At 50.7% G+C, this 12,072-nt stretch overlaps 1 protein-coding gene across 2 annotated transcripts; it reads right to left on the reverse strand.

Moving 5' to 3' along the window:
- On the reverse strand, nt 1–11,662 carry Cdk16 (cyclin dependent kinase 16). Of its 2 annotated transcripts, none has more exons than XM_008824084.2 (16): nt 11,513–11,662; nt 6,529–6,736; nt 5,896–6,029; nt 5,673–5,798; nt 5,522–5,578; nt 5,315–5,429; nt 4,208–4,302; nt 4,047–4,109; nt 3,669–3,792; nt 3,352–3,472; nt 3,175–3,272; nt 2,982–3,087; nt 2,854–2,896; nt 2,619–2,709; nt 1,360–1,437; nt 1–1,268 (listed from the first exon to the last, which is right to left on the reverse strand). In XM_008824084.2, exons 2-16 carry the CDS (start codon nt 6,728–6,730, stop codon nt 1,231–1,233), a joined length of 1,491 nt encoding a protein of 496 aa, XP_008822306.1. In that variant the 5' UTR covers nt 6,731–6,736; nt 11,513–11,662; the 3' UTR covers nt 1–1,230. The 2 variants fall into 2 exon arrangements, with proteins under 2 accessions (XP_008822306.1, XP_008822305.1); XM_008824083.2 differs by lacking the exon at nt 11,513–11,662 and adding an exon at nt 11,071–11,489 and having other exon boundaries at nt 7–1,268.
- Between the last annotated feature and the right edge of the window lie 410 nt (nt 11,663–12,072).

Raw genomic sequence — 12,072 nt, forward strand, 5'->3', positions numbered from 1 at the left:
TCAGTCTTTTTTCACTTTAGACTTTAATATTTCATACAGTGATTATGGTGCATTCAGGAACCCAATCCCCCCAAACCCCACTTGGAGGGCACCCTCCCTTGCCCTCCCACCCCATTTAAGGGTCCCAGGGCTTAGGGTGGAGGAAGGGGAGCAAACCACCCACCCAACCAACCAGGAGACTGTCCCTACCCTGCCTCAACCCTCCCAGGGATTAGGGGGCAACACCTGGGCACAAGCCCTTATATGTCCTTCTGTCCCTGCTTGTGCACATATACACACTATATATAGTTCCTCGCTGAGTTGGTCAGTTCCTGTCAGAGCCCCTACTCAACAGCACCAATTGGGACAGGGCAGAGGGCAGGGCTGAGTTGGGGGAGACCCTGAGAAGGAAGGAGGCCCTGGGTACGGGACTGCAGGAGGGAAAGAGTGGGCCCCCACATGTCCATCTCCCAGTCTCTAGTAGATCCCAGGTCCCCCTGCAGCTGGGGAGAGCAGGCAGGAGAGGAAGGTGAATGGCTGAGGCATGCTTTCCCATAGCCGATCCCAGGGTCTAGTGATGGTCAGGGTCCAAACAGGGTCTGGGTCCCTGCCTCTGAAAGGCTGGGAGTGGGGCTTCATTGCACAAAATACTGTGGGAGTGCCACAAAGAGGGGGTGGGGCCCAACCACTCTGTATATAGAGATATTGCATTTAAAAAACTGAGAACCTCATTTAAAATAATAAAAAAAACAATTAAAGAAACTAACAAAATAGAAGGCCCATACAACAGATGCAGGTGGGACAGGAAGGAAAGCAGGCAGAGGATGCCTGAGACCCAAGGCACCGCCACCTTCTTGTCCGAGATGAGAGCTCTAGCCTGGACTAGCTCCAAACCCCTGGCTGGCCGTGGGGTAGTGGTCCTGGGGGAGAGTGTGATGAAGAGCGGAAGGCCTGGCCTCAATGCAGGAGGCTGGCATGGCCATGCTGTCTGCCGGCAACTACCAAGACACAGACACACCAAGCAAAGTAGTGGTGAGAGCTTTGTTAGCACCCAGCAGACAGGCCAATGGGTAGGTTGACAGGCCAATGGTTGGGTGTTTGGGCAAGTGGCAGGGAACAAATGGGCAGGAGAGTGTGGCTCAGGCAGGGAGGCAGGCAGAAAGCAGGGAGGACTGCAGATGGGGGCTGCCCTGTGAGGGGTGTGGCATCCCTCCAGCTGCTGCCTGCTGGGACCTTGTTTTAGAACTTGGCTTAGAACTCAGTGTCCACCACACGAAAAGCTGGCCTGCCTGCAAGGGAAAGCAGAGTGAATGGCTGTTGGCAGGCAAACAGGTAGATACGTGTGTGGGACAAGGGCAGGGGAGGGCCACACTTACTTACCTGAGTCAGGCATAGACGAGGACCGAATACTGGCCTCCTTTTGTAGCTGGATCTCCTTTAGTGCAAATATGGAAGTAGCTGTGGGTGGAAGAGACATCTAAGTTGGGGATGAACCATGGATCCATCCAGGACAAAACCCCATATGGCCCCTCTGAGAGAATTAAAACAAGTTGCCCCTTCTTTGAGAGGCCTGACTTCATCCGTCAAACCATCTATAACTAGAAAAAACAAGACGTGAACTACTTTATCAAGTGTGATAAATATAAATAGTACTTTGAGTCCAGCTGATAGATGGTGTTTTGGAACTTATATTAATCCAGTGGGTAGATACAGAAAGTGCACCACATTTTTTTGGTGTGATGATATATAGAGAGTATGAAGCAGAGAATTATCACAAGTTCCAGGCTAGCCTGGGCAATACAGTGAATTCTGGCCAACCAGAACTACATGTGGCAAGACAATGTCTCAAAAAACAATAATAACCCACCAAAATGAGATATTCTTAAAAAACTCTTTTATAGAAAGCCAAGTATGGTGATACACACCTAGAATCCCAGTACTTTGGAGGTGGAGGCAAAAAGATCAGGACTCAAGGTCATCCTAAGTTACATAGCAAGTTTGAGGCTTGCCTGTGCTGCAGAAATATTTGCTTCCTCCCCTGCAAGCCAGGCATGGTGGCTGCATGTTTGTAATCCCAACACTCCAGAGGCTGAAGCATGAGGATCATGGAGTTCTACGCCAGTCAGGGCTACACAGCACAAACCTATCTCCAAAAAAGCTCCCAAAACAACAAAACCCAAAACAACAAAACTAAAGCCTCCAACTCTCCCCATTCTAGGAAAGGGCCTGGAAGGCCAAAAATGGTATGAGGAAGCTCTTAGGGGAATTTCTACCATTATTTTTGAACTGTCTGAAAGTTATATAGGTGTGTTTAGTTTGCAAAAATTGTGCTACATACTTTAGTGTATTGTACACTTATGATCTGTGCATTTTTGTATATACAAGGAAACAACTACTTAAAAGAAGATATAATGATACTGCATCTATTTTTATGTACTGTGTAAGAATTTTCATAAAATTGAAAGGAATCCAAAATTTTAGAAAATCTTAATAAGATACAACCTATCACACATGTGACTGGGGATGTGCCCTCCTTGGAGATAGCACAGCGAGCACCCTACACAACTAGCTCAGCTATCTCCATCAGGCCTGTTCCCCATAGACCCCACTCCAGTCATCCACTCCCCAGCTCTACTCACTGTCGGGAAGTTTGTGGATCCGTTCCCCTAGGCTGAGGAAGAATGGGTGTTTCATGGCATCCTCAGCAGAGATCCGGTTGCGACCCTCAAACTGAGTTGGCCAGAGGAGAGTGTATTGGTATTTTAAACAAGTCTCTTTTTCCTACCCTCCTTAGCCCTTGCCCTTGGTGGTGGTCCCATTTTCCTATACTTGGAATACCATCCCTGTAAGGCTGGCCCAGAAAGGTAGTCTCACCTGCAGCAGCTTGGTGAGGAGGTCAGCCCCGTCGCTATCAAGTCTAACAAAAGGACAAGGGAACCTGCTTTACATGGAGTGTGGACACTCTGGCCCCTAATGCCCGCCCACCCACCCACCGGTCTCACCGGGGTGCGTGGCTCAGAAGGGCCTCAGCTCGGTACTTGGGATAGTTGTATGTTCTGAACTCCTCATTGGACAGGATGCCTGGCCATGTCTCCTCCGTTGGGGTTCCTAGTAGGGAATAGGAGTTACCCCAAACATCCCAAGGTCCTCCCTGAATGTCCCCACAGCTTCTAGAGTACAATGTCTCCACCTCACCCAGGATGCGGAAGATGAAGTGCAGTTGTTCCTCCACTGTGGAGCCCGGGAAGAGTGGCCGGCCAGTGGCCATCTCATAGAAGATGCAGCCTACACCCCTAGGCAGGGAACACACTATGAGTAGGGAGGCAGTTGGCTGGGTAATCTCCCCACTTCTATACTCCCACCTGTCCTTACCACATGTCAATCTGGGTAGAGTAGTCAGTGGATCCAAGCAGGATGTCAGGGGGCCGGTACCACAATGTCACCACCTCATTGGAGTACGTTTTAGTTGGGATTGACTTGGCACGGGCCAGGCCTGAGAAGCAAAGAAAAGGGGCAGTTGGAATGAGGAGGTTGTAGGAAAAACCTAGTATAATTGGGACTAAGGGCGCCTGCCATGGTCAATGTCTGGAGATGCTGAAGGGGAACAAAACCAGGATGTCATGGGGAAGTGGGTTGCTGCAAGAATAAGGCTGAGGAATCAACAGGAAGAAAGGGAAGGCTGGTGATACCAAAGTCTGCCAGTTTGAGCTCTCCTCTGTCATTGATAAGTAGATTCTGGGGCTTGAGGTCTCGGTGTAGCACCTTCTGCCGGTGGCAGTAGGCCAGGCCACGGAGCAACTGGAACAGGAACAGCTGCAGACACAGAATGGCAGGCAGAGGTCAAGGGGTATCCACCAGCCCAACCTCCAGCAGGCAAGCACTGCTCCCACCCAAACACAGACAAAGAGCCCAGAGCCTTGTCACACAAAAAAGATGACAGGCTCCCAGTGCCCTCCATGGGCTCCCACCAAAAACATCAAACAGGAAAGGGCTGTTTCTGGAAGTTTTGTGAGGTGGATGGGTGAGTGGGGGCTCCCTCCAGCCCCTTCTTTCTGCCCCACACCCACTTTCACGTTGTGCATGTTGATGACATTCCCACAGTCATCCAGGTACTGCTTCAGGTCCTTGTCCTGAGGACAAAAGAGGTGGTACAGGAACAAAGGTTATTATCTTATGGCTTCTGGCCATTTCTCCATCCCCCTTGGGACCCACTGCTACCCAACCTTACCAGGTACTCAAATACAAGGGTGAGGGACTTCTCCGTGTGGATGATATCATGTAGTGTTACGATGTTGGCATGTTTGAGGTCCTTGAGCAGGGACACTGCAGAAGTATGGAGTAGAAAAGGGCAAGGGTCAGGGTTCCAGGCTCAGAACAGAGATATGAGCTCTGCAGAGTTTAGGATAACGTCTCAGAGCATCTGGATCTAACTTATCCTATGCTACGAAAGAAGCATGTCTCCATAGTCCAGATGAAAAGAAGGTTCAGACAAGAGTACTGAGAAAGACCCTAGGACTACAGTCCTAACTTCATGTGACACTGTATTTCCACTGTGAGTTTTTGCTTTCTGGGAAGGGGCCTTGCTCTAAGTACACAGGTCTGAATTTGCACACTTGTTTTCTGTGTAATTCAAATCCACTCCATGTGGTATTCTGAATACTATCAAGGAGTGTTTTAAGAATAAAAGCAAGGGGCTGGAGAGATGGCTCAGCAGTTAAAAGCAATGGCTGCTTTTCCAGAGGACCTGGGGTTTGGCTCCTATCACCCACAGGGTGGCTACCAACTATCTTTAACTAGAGCTGGGCAGGGTGGTACACACCTTTAATCCCAGCACGTGGGAGGCAGAGGCAAGCGGATCTCTGTGAGTTTGAGGCCAGCCTGGTCTACATAGGGTTCCTGGCCAGCTGGGGCTACAGGGAGAATCTGTCTCAAAAAGACGCCTACTCCCAAAAGAAAAACTGTCTTTAACTCTAGTTCTAGGAGATCTGACACCCTCTTTTGGCCTTTACAGGTTTGTACACATGTAGTGCACTTAAATGCAGGCAAAATACTCATACACATAAAATATAAATAAATATGATTTTTTTAAAGAATGAAAGCAAGCACCATGGTTTGCAATTCATTCACCTTTTTTTTATTCATTCACATTCCTTATTATCCTGAATATTACCTGGGTATGTGGCTGGTGGGCATTCTCATGAAGGTTAGAACACTGCACGGGTTTGTGTGTGTGCATGGGGGGTGTCTGACAGCCCCCAGTCTCTGTCCCCACCACAGAGAATGTGTGTGCCATGGGGTCAGGGAAGCCACGGGCAGATGAAACGGGAGTCCGTACCTTCCCGGATGGCGGTGCAGGGTGCCCCTTCTTCATGTTCCAGTCTGATCTCCTTGAGTGCTACAAGGTTGTCAGTAAGCTTGCTTTTTCCTTTGTAGACTGTAGCATAGGTGCCCTGAGGTGTGAGGAAATGTAACAGGAGAGGTGCTATGAAGTTACAGGGAGTTCACAGTGACTCCCATCCTCACCATAAGCCTCCTGTCTCACCTCACCCAGCTTGTCCAGCTTGATATATGTCTCCAGTTTCCCAAAACCAATCTCCGACTGTGGGTAAAGTGGGTATGTTGAAGCAGGATTAGAGGAGGGCACTGGGAGTGGAGGAGGGAAAGGTGTTAGACAAGACAGAAAGATATGTTACCAGGCTGACACGGCGAAGGCGACGGCTAAGGGGTTTATCAAAGATGGGGCTATTGAGGGTCAGCTTCTCAAGGTAGCCCTCAGGCAGCCGAATGTCAGCTGGAAGCGACAGGCGCTTGTTGATGTCCTAGTAGACAAGATGAAGAAGTAGGACCATGAGCTCCACCTTCCCAGACCCAACCCCCTACTCCAATTCCTCCATCACTGGGACAGGGATCAAGCACCTCAGTGGAGATCTTGCGTGGGGGGTGGTTGCGCATGCGCACTCTCACAGGAGACTGCACCTCATCTGAGGATGTGGCTGAAGCCTGGTCACTCTCCCCATCAGAGCCCATCTTCATGTCCTCGTGCACAATCTCTGTTGGTGGAGAGAGGGGGAAGTCAAACCAGTGGAGTTAGGAATATCTCTCCTGCCCCCAATACAACATATTCCGTCACACCCATGTATGTATATGGCCCTAGAACAGACTGGGAAATCCAGGTGGGCCCAGAAAAGATGTGGTGGGGTGTAGTCACCCAGTAGAGTACTCTACCAGAGGCAAACTGAGATGGCAACTGACCTAAGGCCAGAAGGCTTGTGGTGAAAGGGGTAGTCAAAGGCCCTGAGACGGCAGGCCTAGGGCAAGGTAGCTCCAAGGAACACTGAGAAGGCTACCACAAAGTCTTGGGGAAATTTCAACAGGCAAAGTACCATTCTCCATCAGAGGCCGGGATATAAAATGAAAAAAGGGGCACAGGGAGAAAGAATGTTGGAAAAGGATGGCAGGGAAGGGGGAGAAAATGAAGAAAAGACAAGACACTTGACTGGGAGGTAGTATCTGGGAACTGAGTCAGGAAGAAAGAATAAGTGGACCCACCTGGTGCAGAGCTGAGTGGACTCCGCACAGAGCGAAGCTCCCCAGGGGCAGCACGGGTGGGGGCCTCTCCAAGGTCACTGCCACCACCACCACCACTCTCATCCAGACCTATCTGCTCAGGGGCACCATTGGTCTTGTCTATGCCTCGGCCCCCTCGGAGTGTCATTGACAGCTGCCGTTTGATCTTCTTCATCCGATCCATGGCAACCTGAAACAGGGGTCATGGACAGAAACGGAGACCACATTAACATCTGCTTGCTCAGCATGGGCCCCCTAAAGTCCACAACAACCTAGTGGGGAGCACTAATATGAACACATCAGTGCTCACTCAGCCACTACAGATCCTTGGAAATCTGACATGGATAAGACCCCTTGTCATTGTTGGTCTACCCTTAAGTAGTTTACCTGGGTATTCAGACTTGAATGGCTTGGGTGGCTGGCTGAAGGCAAGGGCCCACTCAGAATATTGTTGGTCTCTAAAGCGGCAACCTCACTATAGGAGCATAGGGCTCCACAGCAGCTATCCTCAGGGGCAATAACAGTCGCAGCCACAGTTGGGACAAGGGGCTCATTCAGAACCACAGGACCAGTGATAAGGCCCTGGGTACGCCCATAAAATGACGTGTTCCGCTGGCACCAACCCCACATTGCCCCCAACTGCCAGAGCAGAATGCTCCCTGAGGCCACAGAGACCCTCTCATCTCCCCCAGCAACCACTGTCATGGTGACTAATGGACCACGCCACTTTTCTACCCAGATTGGGGGGGGTGTGTGCTCAGGACCAATAATTGGATGGGATTGTGTGTGTATTGGGGGGGGGAGGGAATCTCAGCACACACCAGCTGTCCTCAGGGGTGCTGGATAGGTTTCACAGGGGTGGGACCCATAGGGTCCAACCCAGATTTTTATAAAACCAGGTTACATTTCTTCTGTCCTGAAGAGTGTATCACGTCTTCCTTACCATCTCAAATAAACACACCAGTCCTCAATGTGACCTATATCCCTTATATCTCATTTGCCCCTATTACCACTCTGGCCTCACCTCCCCCTTTATTATTCTTAGTTGCTGTTTGGCACCACACCAAGCAAAGTTCCCGTCTCAGGGTCTGGGCACTGGCTGTTCCTGGTACCTGCACATCCTTCCCCAGACTACAAAACAGCTCACTCTCTTCAGGCCATTACTCAAATGTCACCTTTATTTAAAATTTTATCAATCTTAAGCTTCCTCACCTTGCCAATGAGCCCCCCAGCACTTATCGCCTCAGAAATGACATCATCTACTTATTGGTTTCTTTCCTCTTTACTGTCTCCTTACTGCCATGACTAGAAGATCAGCTCCGCAAGGGTAGATTTCTGTATTTAGATGATGGCTATATCCTGAGAACCTGGAATAGTGACTGACAGAGTAGACTAGACACTCAAAAAGTACACATAGCAGAAATGAATGACGGGGGATGGAAAGCTCAAGACCAACCTCTGCTGAGATGCTGAATCCGAGACACTCATGGACCACTCCAAACAAGGTAGCCCAGGGATGCTGGCATTGAGATGACCTAGATGGGCTGCTGGACGGAATGGGGCCACCAAAGGTTTAGGATGGCATTCTTCTGCTTCCTCCTGGGCTCTGGCCCAGCAAGAAGGGGGAAAGACCTGGCCCAGGAACCATCTGGACTCACAGCAGGGCATGAGATGGCCCAGGGCCCAAGGGAAGTAAAGCTAGATAGGAGGTTGAGGATAAGGCCAGGGATGGATTCAAGGAGAGAAATGGGTCATCTGTTACCCTGAAACAAAGTGGTTACACCAGCAGTTCCCACTCAATGCCTGACACATCTAGAAGGGGAGGCCTAGCAGAACCCAGATAAGGGTAAAATCCCCCGGCAGAAAACTCAGGATAATACCATACAATCTTGACCTCAAAGACTGAACATGACCTAAGGCCAAGGAAAGTGAAGTATGGCCAGTTCCCAAAGATCTCTTTTTGCTCCTATATGGCACTCATGCCCCATTGCTTTGTATGTGGTGACAGAATGAAGGAAGGGCCTAAGGAAATGAGGGATGGCGAGGGAGCCATGAGTTCATGACCTCTTACTGGAACCCTTAAGGACTGGACATTTTCCAGAATTCATCTTTTGGGAGATTTTAAGACAGGGCACAAAACCCATGTATTTTGCAAACTGGGGGGGGGGGAGTGTAAGCCCCCGTGAACACATACATTTAAAAATTTACAAGCAGCAAAACCTTTAAATACCACAATTGCAGTTTTCTGACCTTACAGACTTCAGAATAAGTGAAGGAGTAAGTAACGGAGATAGGATTCTGTAACTTTATGGCATTTGTCCTTCCTAACTCCCAAAGACATACTCACCCATCCTCAGGCTCCAACCACTGAGAGCGTGGCTGAAATGCTCTACTACTCCCATAGGCATACACTCCATTCTCTCCTGACTTCCATAAGCACAGACTCATGCCCTCAAGAAGACCTTCATTACATCTTTTTTTTTGTCTTTTTGAGACAGGGTCTCCCTGTAGCCCCAGCTGGCCTGGAACTCACTATGTAGACCAGGCTGGCCTCGAACTCGAAGAGATCCGCCAGTCTCTGCCTTCTGAGTGTTGGGATTAAAGGCGTGAGCCACCATGCCCCACTCCTCATTACATCTTAACTCCTACTAATACCCATGATCTCCCCTTTACCTCTAGTCACCCCCGCCTTCAGCACTCAAAACCCTAAACTACTGCAATCAACTTGTTGGCATGTATTTGACCCCTCTAAGCAACTCTGAGGACTTTCCAGGCCTAGATGTTTGTTAGGTTCTCCATAGCACTAACCCACCCCATTAACAGTATCCCCTCTAGATTCTGATTCTAATTAATATGCACTTGGAGTGCTCTGCAGCTGACCCAAATTAGCATTTTCTGAACCTTCAGACTCCTCTGAATCACATTAGCACACAGTGAATCTTGTAGAAACCCTGACCAGTTTTGTCCACTCAGGCCTCTTCACAATTGTGACTATTGTTAACACACATTCTGTCCAAGTCCTTCCGCTCTACTGCCCCATCCCCCATCAACACAAGCTGAATCTTCACTCCATCTTGACCCCAGTTAGCACACAGAGCTTCACAAGTCTTGTCTCCCCATTAGCATACCCTGAACCTTTACTCAACTCTATTCCTCAGGGACAAACACACTGTTTCATATTGGCCTGACCTTCATTAGTGTACACAGCTCTACATTTAACCCCCATTAACATGTACATAGTTCTCTATGACTCTAGCCAACTTTAGCACATTTACCCTATCACCTAACCCTGTCTCCTCTCTCAGCCCTCAACAGCTATAAACCCGTTGGTTTACACTTTTCATAGCTGTAATCCCTGTAATGGTTCCCACCACAACTCTACCCCTGTAGCATTCCCTGACTTAACACACTCCAGTGGCACATGGACAGGATCATAGCCTTCCCAATGTTCTGATGCTCATCTGCAGTTTTGACTTTAAATTGCTCACTCTCTTCCCCCACTGGCACGCATTTAGGTGCCCCTGTAGCTCTAAACTCACAGAAGTAGGTTCTAGAGCTTCATATACAGTATAACCCCACACCTTCTGGACACTCACACCTCAGCTTGACCCTTAGTGTGCTGAGCTCTTATACTTCCTTTACAATCACCCTCCTCCACACAAATATGCATAATTTCAATACCAGTTAGCATAAACTCTGGCCTTCCACCACCCTGCCCCCATCACACACCCTCAGGTCCTTCACACGCTCTGCCCCCACTGACATATACTAGGCCGAACACTACCCAGTCCTTTATTACCACATGTACACACCCTTACCACCATGACTCTCCCTCATCAGCACACACTCAACACTTGAGTCCTTCAACTACCTGTCCCTCCATGAGCACACCCTGGACCCTGACAGGTTGCCACCCTCCCCATGGACAAACACATCAATACTGACACTATCCTGAGCCTCATCACCATTCACGGGGCCTCAGAACCCCATCCTAATGGCCCATTTTCTGGCACTTCTACCCTCTTTCTCCATTACATACACTGCGCCTCTCTACAGCCCTAACCTCTACACGCAATTAATCCCATTATATACCCTCAGGTCTATCACGGCCCTGTACTCTTTTATTAGCACACTGGGTCTGAAATTAAATAAATGTAAGGTTTATCATCATATGCTCCTACCCCCTACACAGCTCAGGTCCCCATTAGCAAGACTTGAGTCTTTCACCACTACTCTATCAATCCATTCCCACACCTCTGGTCCTTTAATCACCCTTCTCCTCCTTAGCATCCACAGCACTTCCTATCCCCAGCTCCCAGGACAGCCCAGGGCGGGGCCAAGGTCAGGGAGGCCCCAAATGACCCCCGCCCCGGTGTATCTTGGGAAACTCGATGGGGGAGGGGGCACTTGAAAGCGAACTGCTCAGACACCTCCCCCCTCTCGCCCCAGCACCGCCTGGGGTCGGGGTGGTTACAGCAGCAGAAGAGGAGCAGCTCCCACCCCAGGTCTCGAGGACGCGCTCACCGGCGGGGGCGCGCGAGCAACCTCAGAGCCGCGGGGCCGGCGCGGTGGCGCCTGGGGCGGCGGCCCTGAATAAGGCCGCGCGACCTCCTTTTCCTCCAGTTCGCCGCAGGCGCCCGTCCCAGTAGTCTTCGGCCATGGCTGCTGGGCCCGGGCCGCCGCCGGCTGAGGAGGAGGGGGCGGCGGCGGCGGCGGCGGTGGCTGAGGCGGAGGCGGCGTCCCGCTCAGCCGGCCATGAGCTTGGCCGCTGTGGGCTACGCCCCCAAGCTCGTTAGCACCCACTGGAATCCAAGTGCTCACAGCGACTCGTGACTCACAGCGGACTGCTCGTGGAGACGCGGCAGATCCCAAGGCCGTACAGCCAACAGCCCAACCACCGCGCTCCGCATTCCGCGCATGCGCACGCACGCGCTGGAAAGGGTGAAGTAGGAAGGAGGAGACTTACCTCCGGCTGCGTGTACCAAAAGACCTGTCTGCAGAGGGAGGGGGTGCGGCCATTGCGTGCCCAAGAGGAAATGTGGCGTCGGCCCTGGAACGGCGCCAGGGGGAATGTTGGGGTAGCTTGGTACTCAGTTTTGATCTTGCCAGAAGCTTCCTAGCATCGAGGTGAGCAGCAGCCAGGAACCAGGCGTACCACTCACCACTCGCCTCCCCTACAGTCTCACTTGGCACATCCGCATGGTGGCAAACGGGACTTTTGCAAGGAGGAAAGGAGCAGATGAGACAGTAAGTTCTAGTCCCTTGAGGTGCCTCGGGAAGCAGGAGTTTAAAGGCTCGAGAAGATGACTTTCTAGGAGAGGTGGCTTGGATAATCATTGGCCTTTCCCACCTCTGATAGGACAATCTAGCCCCGCCCTGCCACCGTCCCTCCACCGCTATATCTTTCCCACTGTTAAACGTATGTAGCCCCGCCCTCTAAGATTGTCTCCCCCCACCCCCCAGCCAATCGGGCTTGCGCCCTGTTGTGAGGCTGAGCAAGAATGAAGGGCGTGGCAGACCTAAAGA

This window comes from Nannospalax galili, unplaced genomic scaffold, assembly GCF_000622305.1.
Source record: "Nannospalax galili isolate Female #2095 unplaced genomic scaffold, S.galili_v1.0 scaffold129, whole genome shotgun sequence".
Classification (NCBI taxonomy): domain Eukaryota; kingdom Metazoa; phylum Chordata; class Mammalia; order Rodentia; family Spalacidae; genus Nannospalax; species Nannospalax galili.

Coding starts and splice junctions, on each gene's coding strand:
- Cdk16 (XM_008824084.2), bottom strand. CDS start 6,730: ATGGATCGGATGAAGAAGATCAAACGGCAGCTGTCAATGACACTCCGA. Junction 3,793..4,046: donor TCAACATGCACAACGTGAAA/GTGGGTGTGGGG, acceptor CTGTGTCTGCAG/CTGTTCCTGTTCCAGTTGCT. Junction 1,269..1,359: donor CTCGTCTATGCCTGACTCAG/GTAAGTAAGTGT, acceptor TTTCCCTTGCAG/GCAGGCCAGCTTTTCGTGTG.